The sequence below is a fragment of the Anguilla anguilla genome, chromosome 1, assembly GCF_013347855.1.
Source record: "Anguilla anguilla isolate fAngAng1 chromosome 1, fAngAng1.pri, whole genome shotgun sequence".
Lineage (NCBI taxonomy): Eukaryota > Metazoa > Chordata > Actinopteri > Anguilliformes > Anguillidae > Anguilla > Anguilla anguilla.
Window position 1 is genome coordinate 4,815,806 of NC_049201.1, and position 12,072 is coordinate 4,827,877.

The 12,072-nt window shown below is 51.1% G+C and overlaps 1 protein-coding gene across 3 annotated transcripts in view; it reads right to left on the reverse strand.

Moving 5' to 3' along the window:
- The window catches only part of kif6 (kinesin family member 6), an 87,712-nt gene that overhangs the window by 55,915 nt on the left and 19,725 nt on the right, over nt 1-12,072 (reverse strand). For all 3 annotated transcript variants that reach the window (XM_035396354.1, XM_035396268.1, XM_035396182.1), the window contains exons 7-10: nt 10,240-10,446; nt 9,703-9,846; nt 8,699-8,785; nt 1,484-1,587 (exon numbers count right to left, since the gene is read on the reverse strand). In XM_035396354.1, coding sequence (XP_035252245.1) covers nt 1,484-1,587; nt 8,699-8,785; nt 9,703-9,846; nt 10,240-10,446 — 542 coding nt within the window. The remainder of the gene's footprint in view (nt 1-1,483; nt 1,588-8,698; nt 8,786-9,702; nt 9,847-10,239; nt 10,447-12,072) is intronic.

Below are 12,072 nucleotides of genomic sequence, written 5' to 3' on the forward strand. Positions count from 1 at the left end.
TTTTTTTTTTTTTTTAACATTGCAATAATGCAAAAAATATGCCAATATTAATTGTGCCACAACAAATGCAGATCAGAATAATTGGAAGACCTCCTCCAGCAAAATTGTTTTTTTGCGCACTAAACAGCCCTGGCTGGACGTTGCCGCACTGCACTCTAGGAAAGCTGCTTCATAGTTCCTCTCCGTTTGTATCCCTGAAAGCCTTTCCTAAATGCACTCTAGCGCTGTGTTTCGATCTCCTCACATCGGCGGGTGAATGATATCCCCCATGGGAAGGTCTCAGGAGAAAAATCTATCAAAGTTTCGCTGCGCTTCTCATCCAGGCCACAGAACCCGTCACGGGCCCAGTACACAAAAAAAGGCCCGCGGACCAGACACCGTGACCGGGCCGGCCCGGGACCAGACGGGTCGATGCCGCTGTCACTCAAAGCGGCGCGGCGTTCCGGAAAGCGAGGTTTGTGCGCGGCGCTGGGGGCGGGGGTGGGGGGGGGCGGGTGGGCGGGGTGGCGGGGGCGGCAGGGGCCAGCTCAGCCGCGTCTCGGTCCATGACGGACTGTCAGCTGAGCGTGTCCTGAGATGACTGCTGCTTCCAGGCCACTGCTGAGATCATCACAGACACAGAGCCGGCGTCCTCAAGCCAAAAAAAAAATAAAATTCTGGGCAACTTCCAGCGTCCCGGAACTTACTGAACGGCAGATCGCTTTTCAAAAATCTGTCTTGTCCCATTCAGGACCTTGAGAATTCATGTAATAGTGTTATTTAGATATCACTAGACCACAGAAGATCAGATACACGTAAAGTGGTATTTTAGAATAAGCTTTAAGCTTTTCATTAGAAATGTTGGTGGAAAAGAGAGTGAAGGGAGAACAAGGAATGCAACTGTACTGATGGAACATCTACTGATGGCTGAGATACATGTACTGTTCCAATAGAACATACACTATATGACCAAAAGTATCTGGACACCCTGATTTCATGGTTTGGGCTAGGCCCCTTAGTTCCAGTGAAGGAAAATCTTAATGCTACAGCATACAATGAGACATTCTAGACGATTCTGTGCTTCCCCAAATTAGGGGGAAGGCCCTTTCCTGTTTCAGCAGGACAATGCCCCTGGGCACACAGTGAGGTCTATACAGAAATGAGATTCAAATAGAAACAGGTGAGACAGTTACAATGCCGGGACACAGGTAGAGTACAGGTGAGGCAGTAGTAATGCTGATATACAGGTAGAGGACAGGTGAGGCAGTACAGGTAGAGTACAGGTGAGGCAGTAGTAATGCTGATATACAGGTAGAGGAAAGGGGAGACAGTACAGGTAGAGCACAGGTGAGACAGTACAGGTAGAGGACAGGTGAGGCAGTACAGGTAGAGTACAGGTGAGGCAGTAGTAATGCTGATATACAGGTAGAGGACAGGGAAGACAGTACAGGTAGAGGACAGGTGAGGCAGTACAGGTAGAGGAAAGATGTTAAAGGATCAGTACTTCTGCATTTCCTCCTCAGTCAGATCATCTTCTCTCTGCTCCCCCGTCGCCAAGACCAGCTCCTCCTTCAGGGACTGGATCTCCTTCTTCAGACGGATGATCACCTGGAACACACACACAATCCCAGCCAATCACAGACAGCCTGCCTGCAAGCACCCATCACTCAGCCAATCAGACAAAGGGACACACAAAAGCGCATACATACAAATACATACACACACCCATCAACCAGCCAATCAGACATATTAACACGTAAAGGCACATACATACACAGACCCATCACTCAGTGATATATACACATACACACACCACACACACACACACACACAAATACAGCGGGCCAGCCACAGTGGTCCTCATAAAGCGGTTTGACTGAGGATCACCCATCTTTAGCCTGTTAGAGGTTTAAAGAGAACTTCAAACTCTGCAGAATGGAGACCGAGACAGCCCACAGTTGGGCTTGGTCAGGTGAAGAGGCACTGCTACAGGAAGCTGAAGAGAAAGGCCTTCCAGTGATAATTAAAAAAAAATAAGCTGAAAAAGAAAACGTTGGGTTCGTGAAATGCGAAGACCGGTAGCCGTGAGACAGGAGCATCGATGTTACCGCGGGATACTGCACAAGCCTGCTGCAACGCACCGCCCAATGATCCAACCCAGACATGCAACTGCATCTTTTTCCAAACCCAACATCAATGACACTCCAGACCAGGGCGTGTCCGCTATAACTGATGCGCTTCAAACCAGATCTGGCTTTTCAAAATGCCGCAGCACGTGGGCTCTGGTTGGGATCGGGCTGGAAAGAATGCGGGCTCGTGTGGGGTCGGGGTGAAATTTGTGCGGGCGTTTCAGGCTCCCAGGACTCAGGAGGAATGGCTGTGTGTACCCCATGTCTGAGAGGTCCATGTGAGGGACAGTACAGGTGTAACGAGCCAACCGAGTCGACTGGATTCCGAATGAAAACTACAAGCCCCATTCACGAGCCCAAGCCCTCATTCACACATTCACACATTCACTCATTCATACATTCACTCATTCACACATTCACTCATTCATACATTCACTCATTCACACATTCACTCATTCATACATTCACACATTCATACATTCACTCATTCACTCACTGACACATTATCTCTCTCAGAAAATGCTACTCTGAGCGCCGCTGCCTGTGAGTATTACCGTCCTGGGACAGACCCGTCCTAAAAACCGCGCTCGCGGTGAAGCGCATCGCACTGAAGCCTAAATAACTACAGACAGCTGCATGCTGGGAGCAAAATTACAGGAAGTTTTGATACTGGACAAAAATAAAATCTTTTTTTTTTTTATTTTTTTTTTTTTTTTAAACCAAGTCCAAGACAATAATAAAAATCAATTTTCACTCAGCGCATGTTGGGTTAAACTCTGGCTCTCCAGTCAGCAAATGTTGGGTTATACTCTGGATATCCAGTCGGTGCATGTTGGGTTTAACTCTATGCCCAGTCCGTGCATGTTGGGTCAAGCTCAGGATGTTCAGTCAGCACATGTTGGGTTAAGCCTTGGCAAAGCGGCTCAGTGGTATAAGGGGGAAAAAAAGAAGTAAACTTCTCACCACTGCAACATGTCCCTCCACCCAGATGCTGGGTTCTCAAAAGGAAATGTTTTCATCAGCAGCGGCTGGTGAATATAAAAAAGGGCTGTAATTATTTTCCGCAGCGATTAAGGTTTCTGTGGCAGAAACAGGGATTCCTGGCAGAGCAGGACGGCCACCACCCATTCTGAGGACAAAAAAGCATCATGGCAGAAAAGAAAAAAAACAGACTCCTAATCAGACTGCTCCACTTAATACCTCTCTCTGCTTCCAGGCCGAAAGGCTGGATCATGAATGGGCGCCAACAAACAATGGTTTGTTGAGTCACTGGCAACGTAGCATTAGCGGGCAGGCTAAAGAGGCAAGCTTTGGCCTGTGCAGTGCAGGACACATAGCGTTAGCATTAGCACTCAGGCTAAAGAGGCAAGCTTTGGCCTGTGCAGTGCAGGACACACAGCGTTAGCATAACTGCTCTGTTTACACTGCCTAAAGAACAAAAGCATTTTTTTTTAAAGGGAAAAGCCTTTTTTTTTTTGCCATGGAGGGCCTCCACTTTCTCACCTTTTGGATTGATTTTTTTGGATTCACACCCAGTGTACACCCAGGCGCACAAAAGTTAATGAAACTGCAGAGAAAAATAGATAAAATGGGGGGGGGGGGGTAATGAGTGGCACTACCGGCGGCAGAAACTGGTAGCCGGGCCAGTTTTTACGGCAGGACCTCCCGGCTTAGGGGCGGCTGGACTGAGGCAGTAAAGGGGGGATTAAACCAAATCTTCTGAAGCTCAAAGTCGTCGTTTCGTCTGGAAGGCCAGGGCTCAAAGGTGAACAGATGAGTCACCTTTTCTGACCGTGATGAAAATCAATCCCTTTAATGGTTGCTGTCGGAACACGGTTTCAACATGGTGCTTTGAATTTTTTGCCCCACCCACAGGTTACGCTCTACTCAAGTCCCTTTAGCTCAAGCCCAAACTCACCCTGAATGTGAACTGGTCGCCCATCTGCAGACTGGGGCAGGTTCCTGCACTACGGTCGTCTTCAGAGCGACACCCACCCACCAAATCACAACCCTCTGCCCCAGCCCCCCACCCCCCCATTCTGTCTCACAGGTCAGTGAAACAGGAGAAACTTAACGATTCGAGGGCAGCCGGCGAAGTTCCAGCGTCGCAGGAACACAACTACACGCCAACGCTCCAAACACGCTGGACACACAGCCGCTAGAGGTCAAGAGAGGTCAAGAGGTCGCGAGGTCGCAATCCGCTGTGTCTGGTACAACCCCCCCCCCTCCCGGTGAGACACGGCGACCTCGGCACAGCGGGAATCCCGCCACGGACGAGACTCCTCCGAGCGCCGCCGTGCTGAACCAATCAGACACGGTCTGGGCTGGGGATTAGGCCGCCTCCCCCTCCGGCCTCTTATTATGGGGAATATTAGCGTGCCGTCCGCCCGCTCGTCGCGGTTCAGATGGCACTGCCGTCGCACTGATGCAATGGCTGGTAAACCTCAGCCGCCGCGTCCACTTCACGGACGGCCGGAAAAAACCGCTTGGCGGGAGAGAGACGGTCAGAGCCGGACCGGCGTGGCGTGGCCAGCGACGGCGCCCGTCCCAGAATAGGGCCGATGGGAACAGAACCGGCAGGGCAGCGCGACACGTGACCGATGACATCAGCGCGTCCTCGTCCGACCCCGGGGAAAAAAAAAACGAAAAACCTGGGAAAGGCCGCGTCCAGCGGGAAGGGTAGCAGGGCGTGTCCCCAGAGGGGCAGGGCGTTCCCCTCTCCTCAGCGCCCAGGGGCCACCCGTTTATGGGCACCATGTCCTCCAAAACCGGAGGGAGAGGACCGCTTGCGTGCCACCGCCATTTCCTTTAACGAACGCCGCCGTTTCCTGCTAAATCTGACATGGACACATATTGTAACATATTTGTAAACCTACCTGTCTACCACAAACAGCCATCATGCCCGGCTTTGCAATACCCCCCCCCCCCCTCCTACCCCCTCCCCGGCCAGACAAAGCCACAGGAATTTTAACACCCAGTTCCAAAACATTTCCCCTGGCGGTCGGTAAGAGGGGGGGGGGGGGGGGGGGCTGGAGTCGCAGGTATGCGCTAATGAGGCGTCTGGTCGGGGCGGGGGGGGGGGGGAGCATTCCGGAGTTCGCGGGGCAGCCGACCTCTGGGACAGGGCCTTTGAAGGGCGACAGGGGCGACCAGAGGAGGTGTACCAGGATGTGTTGGGGTAGGGTGCCTTCTGCTGTGGAGACTGACCCAGAATGGCTGGGTGGTGGATGAGGATGAGGAAGATAAGGAAGAGGAATGGGAGGCCAGGGTGCACAGGGCACAGAGGTCAAACGAGCAGCCTTAGCAGCAGTCTGAGCTGGTCTGATCAGTGCCCCCCGCCCCCCAAACCACCGCAGCTATAAATGCCTTTAAAACCATCCAGGCACCATTCAGTCCTATAGCCAATCAGCTCTGATTGCTCTGAACCCACAAATATGAGAGAGAGAGAGAGAGGAGAGCGAGAGAGGGAGGAGAGTGTCAGTGAAAGAGAGGAGAAAGCGTGCGTGTGAGAGAGAGAGAGTGTGTGCGTGCGTGTGAGAGAGAGTGTGTATGTGTGTGTGAGAGAGAGAGTGTGTGTGTGGGAGAGAGAGAGTGTGTGCGTGCGTGTGAGAGAGAGTGTGTATGTGTGTGTGAGAGAGAGAGTGTGTGTGTGGGAGAGAGAGAGTGTGTGTATGTGTGCGTGTGAGAGAGAGCGTGTATGTGTGTGTGAGAGAGAGAGTGTGTGTGTGTGCGTGTGCGTGTGAGAGAGAGAAGACACAAGGACACTGGCAACTTTTTATGCAATTTTCTGCATTTCAAAAGGGAGGGGATCAGATGTACCTTTGCTGTGGGAGGTTTTTGGACCCCCTGACCCGGGCCTGCGAGCTTCACTTGACAGAAAACAGATGGCACGAAACGCGGCAGGTCTACTTAACGCGGGGTCTACTTAACGCGGGGTCTACTTAACGCGGGGTCTACTTAGCGCGGGGTCAATGGGAAGACCAGCAGGGCGATCCAAACCCCCATGACATCATGCCTTTCAATTTAGCGAGGCGAATGCAGAGTCGCAGCGTTCCCCGCTGTGTTCTGGTAAACGAGCGAGCTCGAGAGGACGCCTCAGCTTCATTCTGACCCCCCTACCCCCCCCCCCCGCCCCCCATTAAACCACCGAGCCAGACGCAGCAGAGTCTTAAAAACGACACAAACCGTCTCGTCGGTCGTGAAATCCTCAAACATCTACGGGAAGCAGGGCTCGGCACAACCTTGCAGTGTGAAATCTGTACACATTCTGTATTCCCCCCGCAGGAGAACTTGGTTGTCGGTGTAAACAGGTGAAAAAACCTCCACTCACTGCGCCACTGGCTCAGATATGAGAGGGAACTGTGTCGCGTGCGGTTGTCCGAGGTGAAACCTGCACCCCGATGGCCAAAATGCACTCCAGCCAGAGTTTTGGTTCACCAATGCAACCGCATGACATTCTGAAATTCTTGATTTAAAGTGTGATGTCATCCCTCGTTTACTTACTTGGAGAATGCTCCATTAGGCCCAGCAGGCTCTTGCTAGGCCCCTCCCTGTGGTGGATCCAACTGTGGTACATGCACTTGGAGCAACGAGGAACCCCACATTTCGGACTGAACCCACACAGCGTGCTAACGTACGCCCTCCTGAACTGAAGTTTGACTGATGGGACAAGCCTACAATTATTATTGAGCAATTCCAAAACTGCGGAGAAAAACACTAAATTACATGTTCCCGATATATCCGACGAAAGGACAAACCTCAAAGAGCCAATGAATGAATGCCGGACGGTGGATCTGATCCTTGTAGGAATCAGCAAGTTGGAACAAACAGAACATCTTGTGAACCTTTCCTCTAACCGCAGTGACACGGCTCACTGGCACTTTGGATAACAGACCTTTTTGTGTGTTTTTGCCATTATTTCCCCCTCCTAGAAAACATTGGAGGCCGGGATTAAATAGATACGAGCAAATGAAAACAAACAGGCATACTTTCCACATTAACGCGTGTTTATCTCCGTCCTCCACGGAGCACTCGCTCTCCAGCGGAACGTGGCAGTGATGGAACCCCGGCCTACCCAGAATGCACTGGGGGTACGGAAAGCCCACGTGGGGGCCGGGGGCGGGACACCTGAGACGTGTCCCGAAAAGGCATCGCACCTCCGCTCGTTCCTGTGGGCCAGACCCCTGTCCCACCTCATCCCATCCTTCCTCTCTCTTTAAAAACAGGACTGGTGCAACGTGTCTCCAAAAGCAGCTGTTCAGCATCAATCTGCAACATGGGGACAAGGTTTCCCAATCCATCTTCACTGTGTGTGTGCGTGCGTGTGTGAGTGTGAGTGTGTGCGCGTGTGTGTGTGTGTGTGTGCGAGTGGGTGAGTGTGTGTGTGTGTGTGTGTGTGTGTGTGTGTGTGTGTGAGTGTGTGTGTGTGTGTGTGTGTGTGTGTGTGTGAGTGTGTGTGTGTGTGAGTGTGAGTGTGTGTGTGTGAGTGTGTGTGAGTGTCTGTGTGTGTGTGTGTGTGAGTGTGTGTGAGTGTGTGTGCGTGTGTGCGTGTGTGTGTGTGTGCATGTCTATGCGTTTCTAGAGTCTGGTAGCTCCTGTAGAGCAACCAACCTTACAGCAAACTACGCTGCAGCCATTAGTGCAAACCCTTGATTTAACATGTGACACATGGCCAATCACCAGCCAGTCAGTGTATTCACAAGGTAAAAAATGCACCAGCTTGACTTCACTTGATATACTCACAGTGCCGTGGATTGTGAAAACAACAATGAACATAACGTTGTCTTCTTTTCCTGAATGACAGGCCAAATTGTCACGCGTAATACGTAATTCTATGGAAACGCTCTATGCCATATGACACAGCAGGGACGTGTCACACACCTGACTCAGCACACAGAGTCCAGGCCCTGGCAGCTCAGCCGCATTAAGACCTCTGTGGTAAACCATTTCACACCGCTGGTCCTGAGTGCCCTTCAGTTCGTGGTTTGATTGCTTTTGGCACCGTTAGCTTAATGCTACGTAGCTCTTATCTGCAGTGGTGACATAGCGCACTTCAGAAGCGACCGGCTTTGCCTGCGCACAGTTCCACGCGCGGCCAAGGGCACGCCCTCTGACCTACTCAAGGACAGGAGGAGTCACGACATACAGTAACTGCATGATAGCAAACCGCTTTATGGTTCTCGTATTGCAGTATTTATGGTCGTTGTATTGCAGCATTGCATTGCAGCACCTACCTACCCTGTACTTATTAATGAAAGTTTTAATACAATTAAAACTTGTCTATCCCTTACTTACTTCCCAACCCTTCCAAACCCTCCATATAACCATTAAAAAGGAACTTAGCTCAAATTGTGTGAACGGCAGTTACTTGTTTTCTGAGTTGTTTTACTAGCAAAATGCATGGGTGTGAAGCTTTCCTGAACTGTACTGAAATTAAAAGCACTATTTTTTTTTACACTTTTGATAAGAGGTTCTGCCAAAATGTTACAAATGTACATGAGCAATGAATGGAATTTGATTGGTTGGCTGTGGTGTACTGGCCAGTGCAACAGCCCCACTGCTGTACAGCGATCCGGAAGGTTCTCGCTCACCAAAGCCGGGTCCAGCTCCTCGTTCAGCCGAGCCTCGTTCTTGATGAGCGCCACCCTCTGGGCGAATCGGCAGGTAGAGATGGACTCCTGCGGGAGAAACACACCTGAGCTGCAGGTAAACAGGCTCCACCCACCTGATCCAGCCCGAGCCCAAACCTTTATGGGCCTACTATAACCTCCTGGGACCCGGCAGAAAAAAGGTGTACGTTCTTAAATTATTTCTGACGTAATACAAGTGTCATGGATTACAAAGAACACGTTTTCGAAAATATAATTTATATTTATTGAATGTCCCTTAGCAGAATACATGGTTCTCGAGATTAAGATCAGAAACTCATGTCCCCTACAGGGACAGAAATGAATTTCTGGGCCTATTATTACAAAAAACTGAGGGTGAGTTACTTACTTGTCTTCAAACTGATTCACATGGTGAGTTATTTACACACTCGTCCTCAAGCTGATTCACGATGTGAGTTATTTATGCGCTCTCCCTCAAACTCGTTGACACATTATTGTCACTCTGGCGGTGCGTTTATTCCTTTCGGCCTGGGAGACTGAGAGGGAACTGTTTGAAGTTTTTAAGATGCTTCAGTCTGTCGTTCTGAAATCCAGGGAGCCGCTGGCTCTCACGGTTCTCAAACTGCCATTCTTCATTCAGGAAGGTAATGGCACTACGACTACAACTTCCTTTTTTAAACGACTTCAGTAGTTTAAACAAATGAAAGACTTTTATTCATACTGCCCAATACAGGGGGCACGGATTTTTCAAACATTTTGACAAACTCTTGCTAAGCCTGGGTGTCTGTTGAAAGGGTGTGTTTATGTCAGACTAGCTTAGCAGTAAAGCAGGTGAAGCTAATGGCCAAACTTGGCATATTGATCTGACCTCTGCCAATCAGCTTTCAGCGAAACGGCAGGGATATTTTATGCCACGAGCGGCAGAAACGGTTCGTTTGGTGACGGCGAAGCTTCGGCGGGGGAAGCAGAGAGGCAGGTGGCCTTACGTCGACGTTCCTCTTGTCCACGGACACGGTGGCGATCATGGTGGTCATGCAGTTCCCCCCCAGGCTGTCCCGGAGGACGGAGGTCATCATGGAGTTTCGGTAGGGGATGTGGGAGCGGTTCTTCTCCGACAGAGCGATGATCACCTGGGGGGGGGCGAGAGAGGTGGCAAGGTGAGCGTGCACACCCCTGATCGACCTCTCAGAAGAAGAGGGGTGTGAACTCCGGTGTCCTGCCAAAATTCCTACAAAAACTGTCTCTACACCTGGCCACTTACTCATTCCCTGCATCTGATTGGCTGCACCATTCCTTAAATTAAATTACCTACTAAAATGAACACAGCAGGTTTTTTCTAAGTCAGTGTTCTGGAACTCCACTGCATTCAGTCACCAGTAGTGACTGTGACATCAGCATTAGAATGTTCAATTAGGAACATTCTAATAATCTGTGATCTCATCACTGCAAAAGCAAAACCAAGTCCTCGGCTGATCTACCCGCTTAAGCAAAGGCAGACTGGCGGTAAAATGGGCGGGGCTCACCTGCTCCAGGTAGTGCAGCGATAGGTTGATGTACTTGGCCTCGGTGAGCTGCAGGCCGCCCACGCCGGTCTTGCCCACGCGCTCGGACCCGGCCAGGTCCACCAGGTGCAGCTTGGAGCGGCGCAGCATGGAGGAGCCGGGCTCCCTGCTGCACACGTGCACCGTGAAGATGCAGTGGGAGCGCGTGGAGGCCTGGTTCATAGGGGTCTGAGAGACACAGGAGCAGCTCAGATACACACACACACACACACACACACACACACACACACACGTGCACCGTGAAGATGCAGTGGGAGCGTGTGGAGGCCTGGTTCATAGGGGTCTGAGAGAGAGAGGAGCAGGATACAGCTCACACACTGCGTACATACGCACACACACACACACACGCACCACAGACAGACACACACACACACACAGCAACAGGTACAGACACATATAGGACAGCAGTTTGGCACATAAACCACCCAGGCTAATCTGGATCATTATTGCAGCATCATAATGTCCTTGATGTCATTACTTCACCCACAGTTCCTCAAAAGCAGTCAGCAGCCTGGCTTTATCTGACAGACGAGCAAACGCCGGTATAAACCAGACAGAACGGTCCATAAACGCACGTGCCACCATGCGCAGCAAAGGAACCTTTGACCTTTGGCATGGAGAGGACGCTCTATCCAAGGAAAGACGGGGGAAGCTTCTCTTCTCCTGCTATCATTGGCTACCGTCGTGTCCATTCGGTTTCTGCCTATTAGCATTCAACAGCATGGACGTGTCAAGTAGACAGAGGGCTTCTAAACAGCCTGACTCTCCCCCCTCCCCGCTGTCTCTCGACTGACAAAAGACTTCGGTGCAATCCGGCCGTTAAAAATTGCGCAATTCGGACTACTCGTCCATTTGTCAGACGGCTGGAACGCTGTCCTCTCGCGCAGCGCGACGACTGGGTCGATTTGAGTTGACTAATTGGAAGAAATCCCAGCGTGGCTATGAAGGAAGGCAGCAAATAGGCCGTGACTTCCTGAACTGTGGAGTGTATTAACGGCAAAGCGGAATCACAGGCGTTTTCCATCGATTGGACATTCACTGGCCCCCGCATTTTTTTCAGCCTCTCTCTCTCTCTCTCTCTCCAACTCCAGCCAACTTCCAAGCCTGACATGTGCATCTGATGAACAGTAAACATATGTCAGTTTCAAATGGGGGGTGGGGGGGGTTTGTTTATTTCGCGAGGACTAAAATATCCCGACGCGGGCCAGCGTGACTCACCAGGCGAGAGGGAGCGTTAATTAATTTGGGAAAAGACGAAGGGTGGAAGTTAGCCCCCGTACCGCAGGACAGAGCTGGACAGATCAAACGGAGGAGGAGGAGGAGCAGACACGGCAGATCAGACGTGATCAGCGAACAGCGAGATGAGAGCCAGAGGCTCGGGCACACGTGCAGCACACACGCCCCCAGGATGAGCCTGAGACACAGGCTGAGACAGGCAGCATCTTACTGCGGTACAGCAGAAACTAACCTTCTTTACTTCTCTTTGTCTCTCTCTCTATCCATTTATCTCTCTCACTGTATCTCTCCATGTTTCCCCCCAACTCTCTCCCTGGCTCTCTCACCCTCTCTCTGTATCTATCTCTCCCTCTCTCCCACTCCCTCTGTCTCTCTTCCTCCCACCATCCCTCTCTCTTTCTCTTTCCCTCCTTCCCTTCCTCCCTCCACCCCTCTCTCTCTGACTCTCTCCCCCGCTCTCTTTCTCTCATACTTGCTCCCCCACTCTCTCTCTCTCTCCCCACTCTCTCCCCTCTCTCTCTCTCTCTCTCTTCTCTCCCCCTCTCTCTTCCTCCCTCT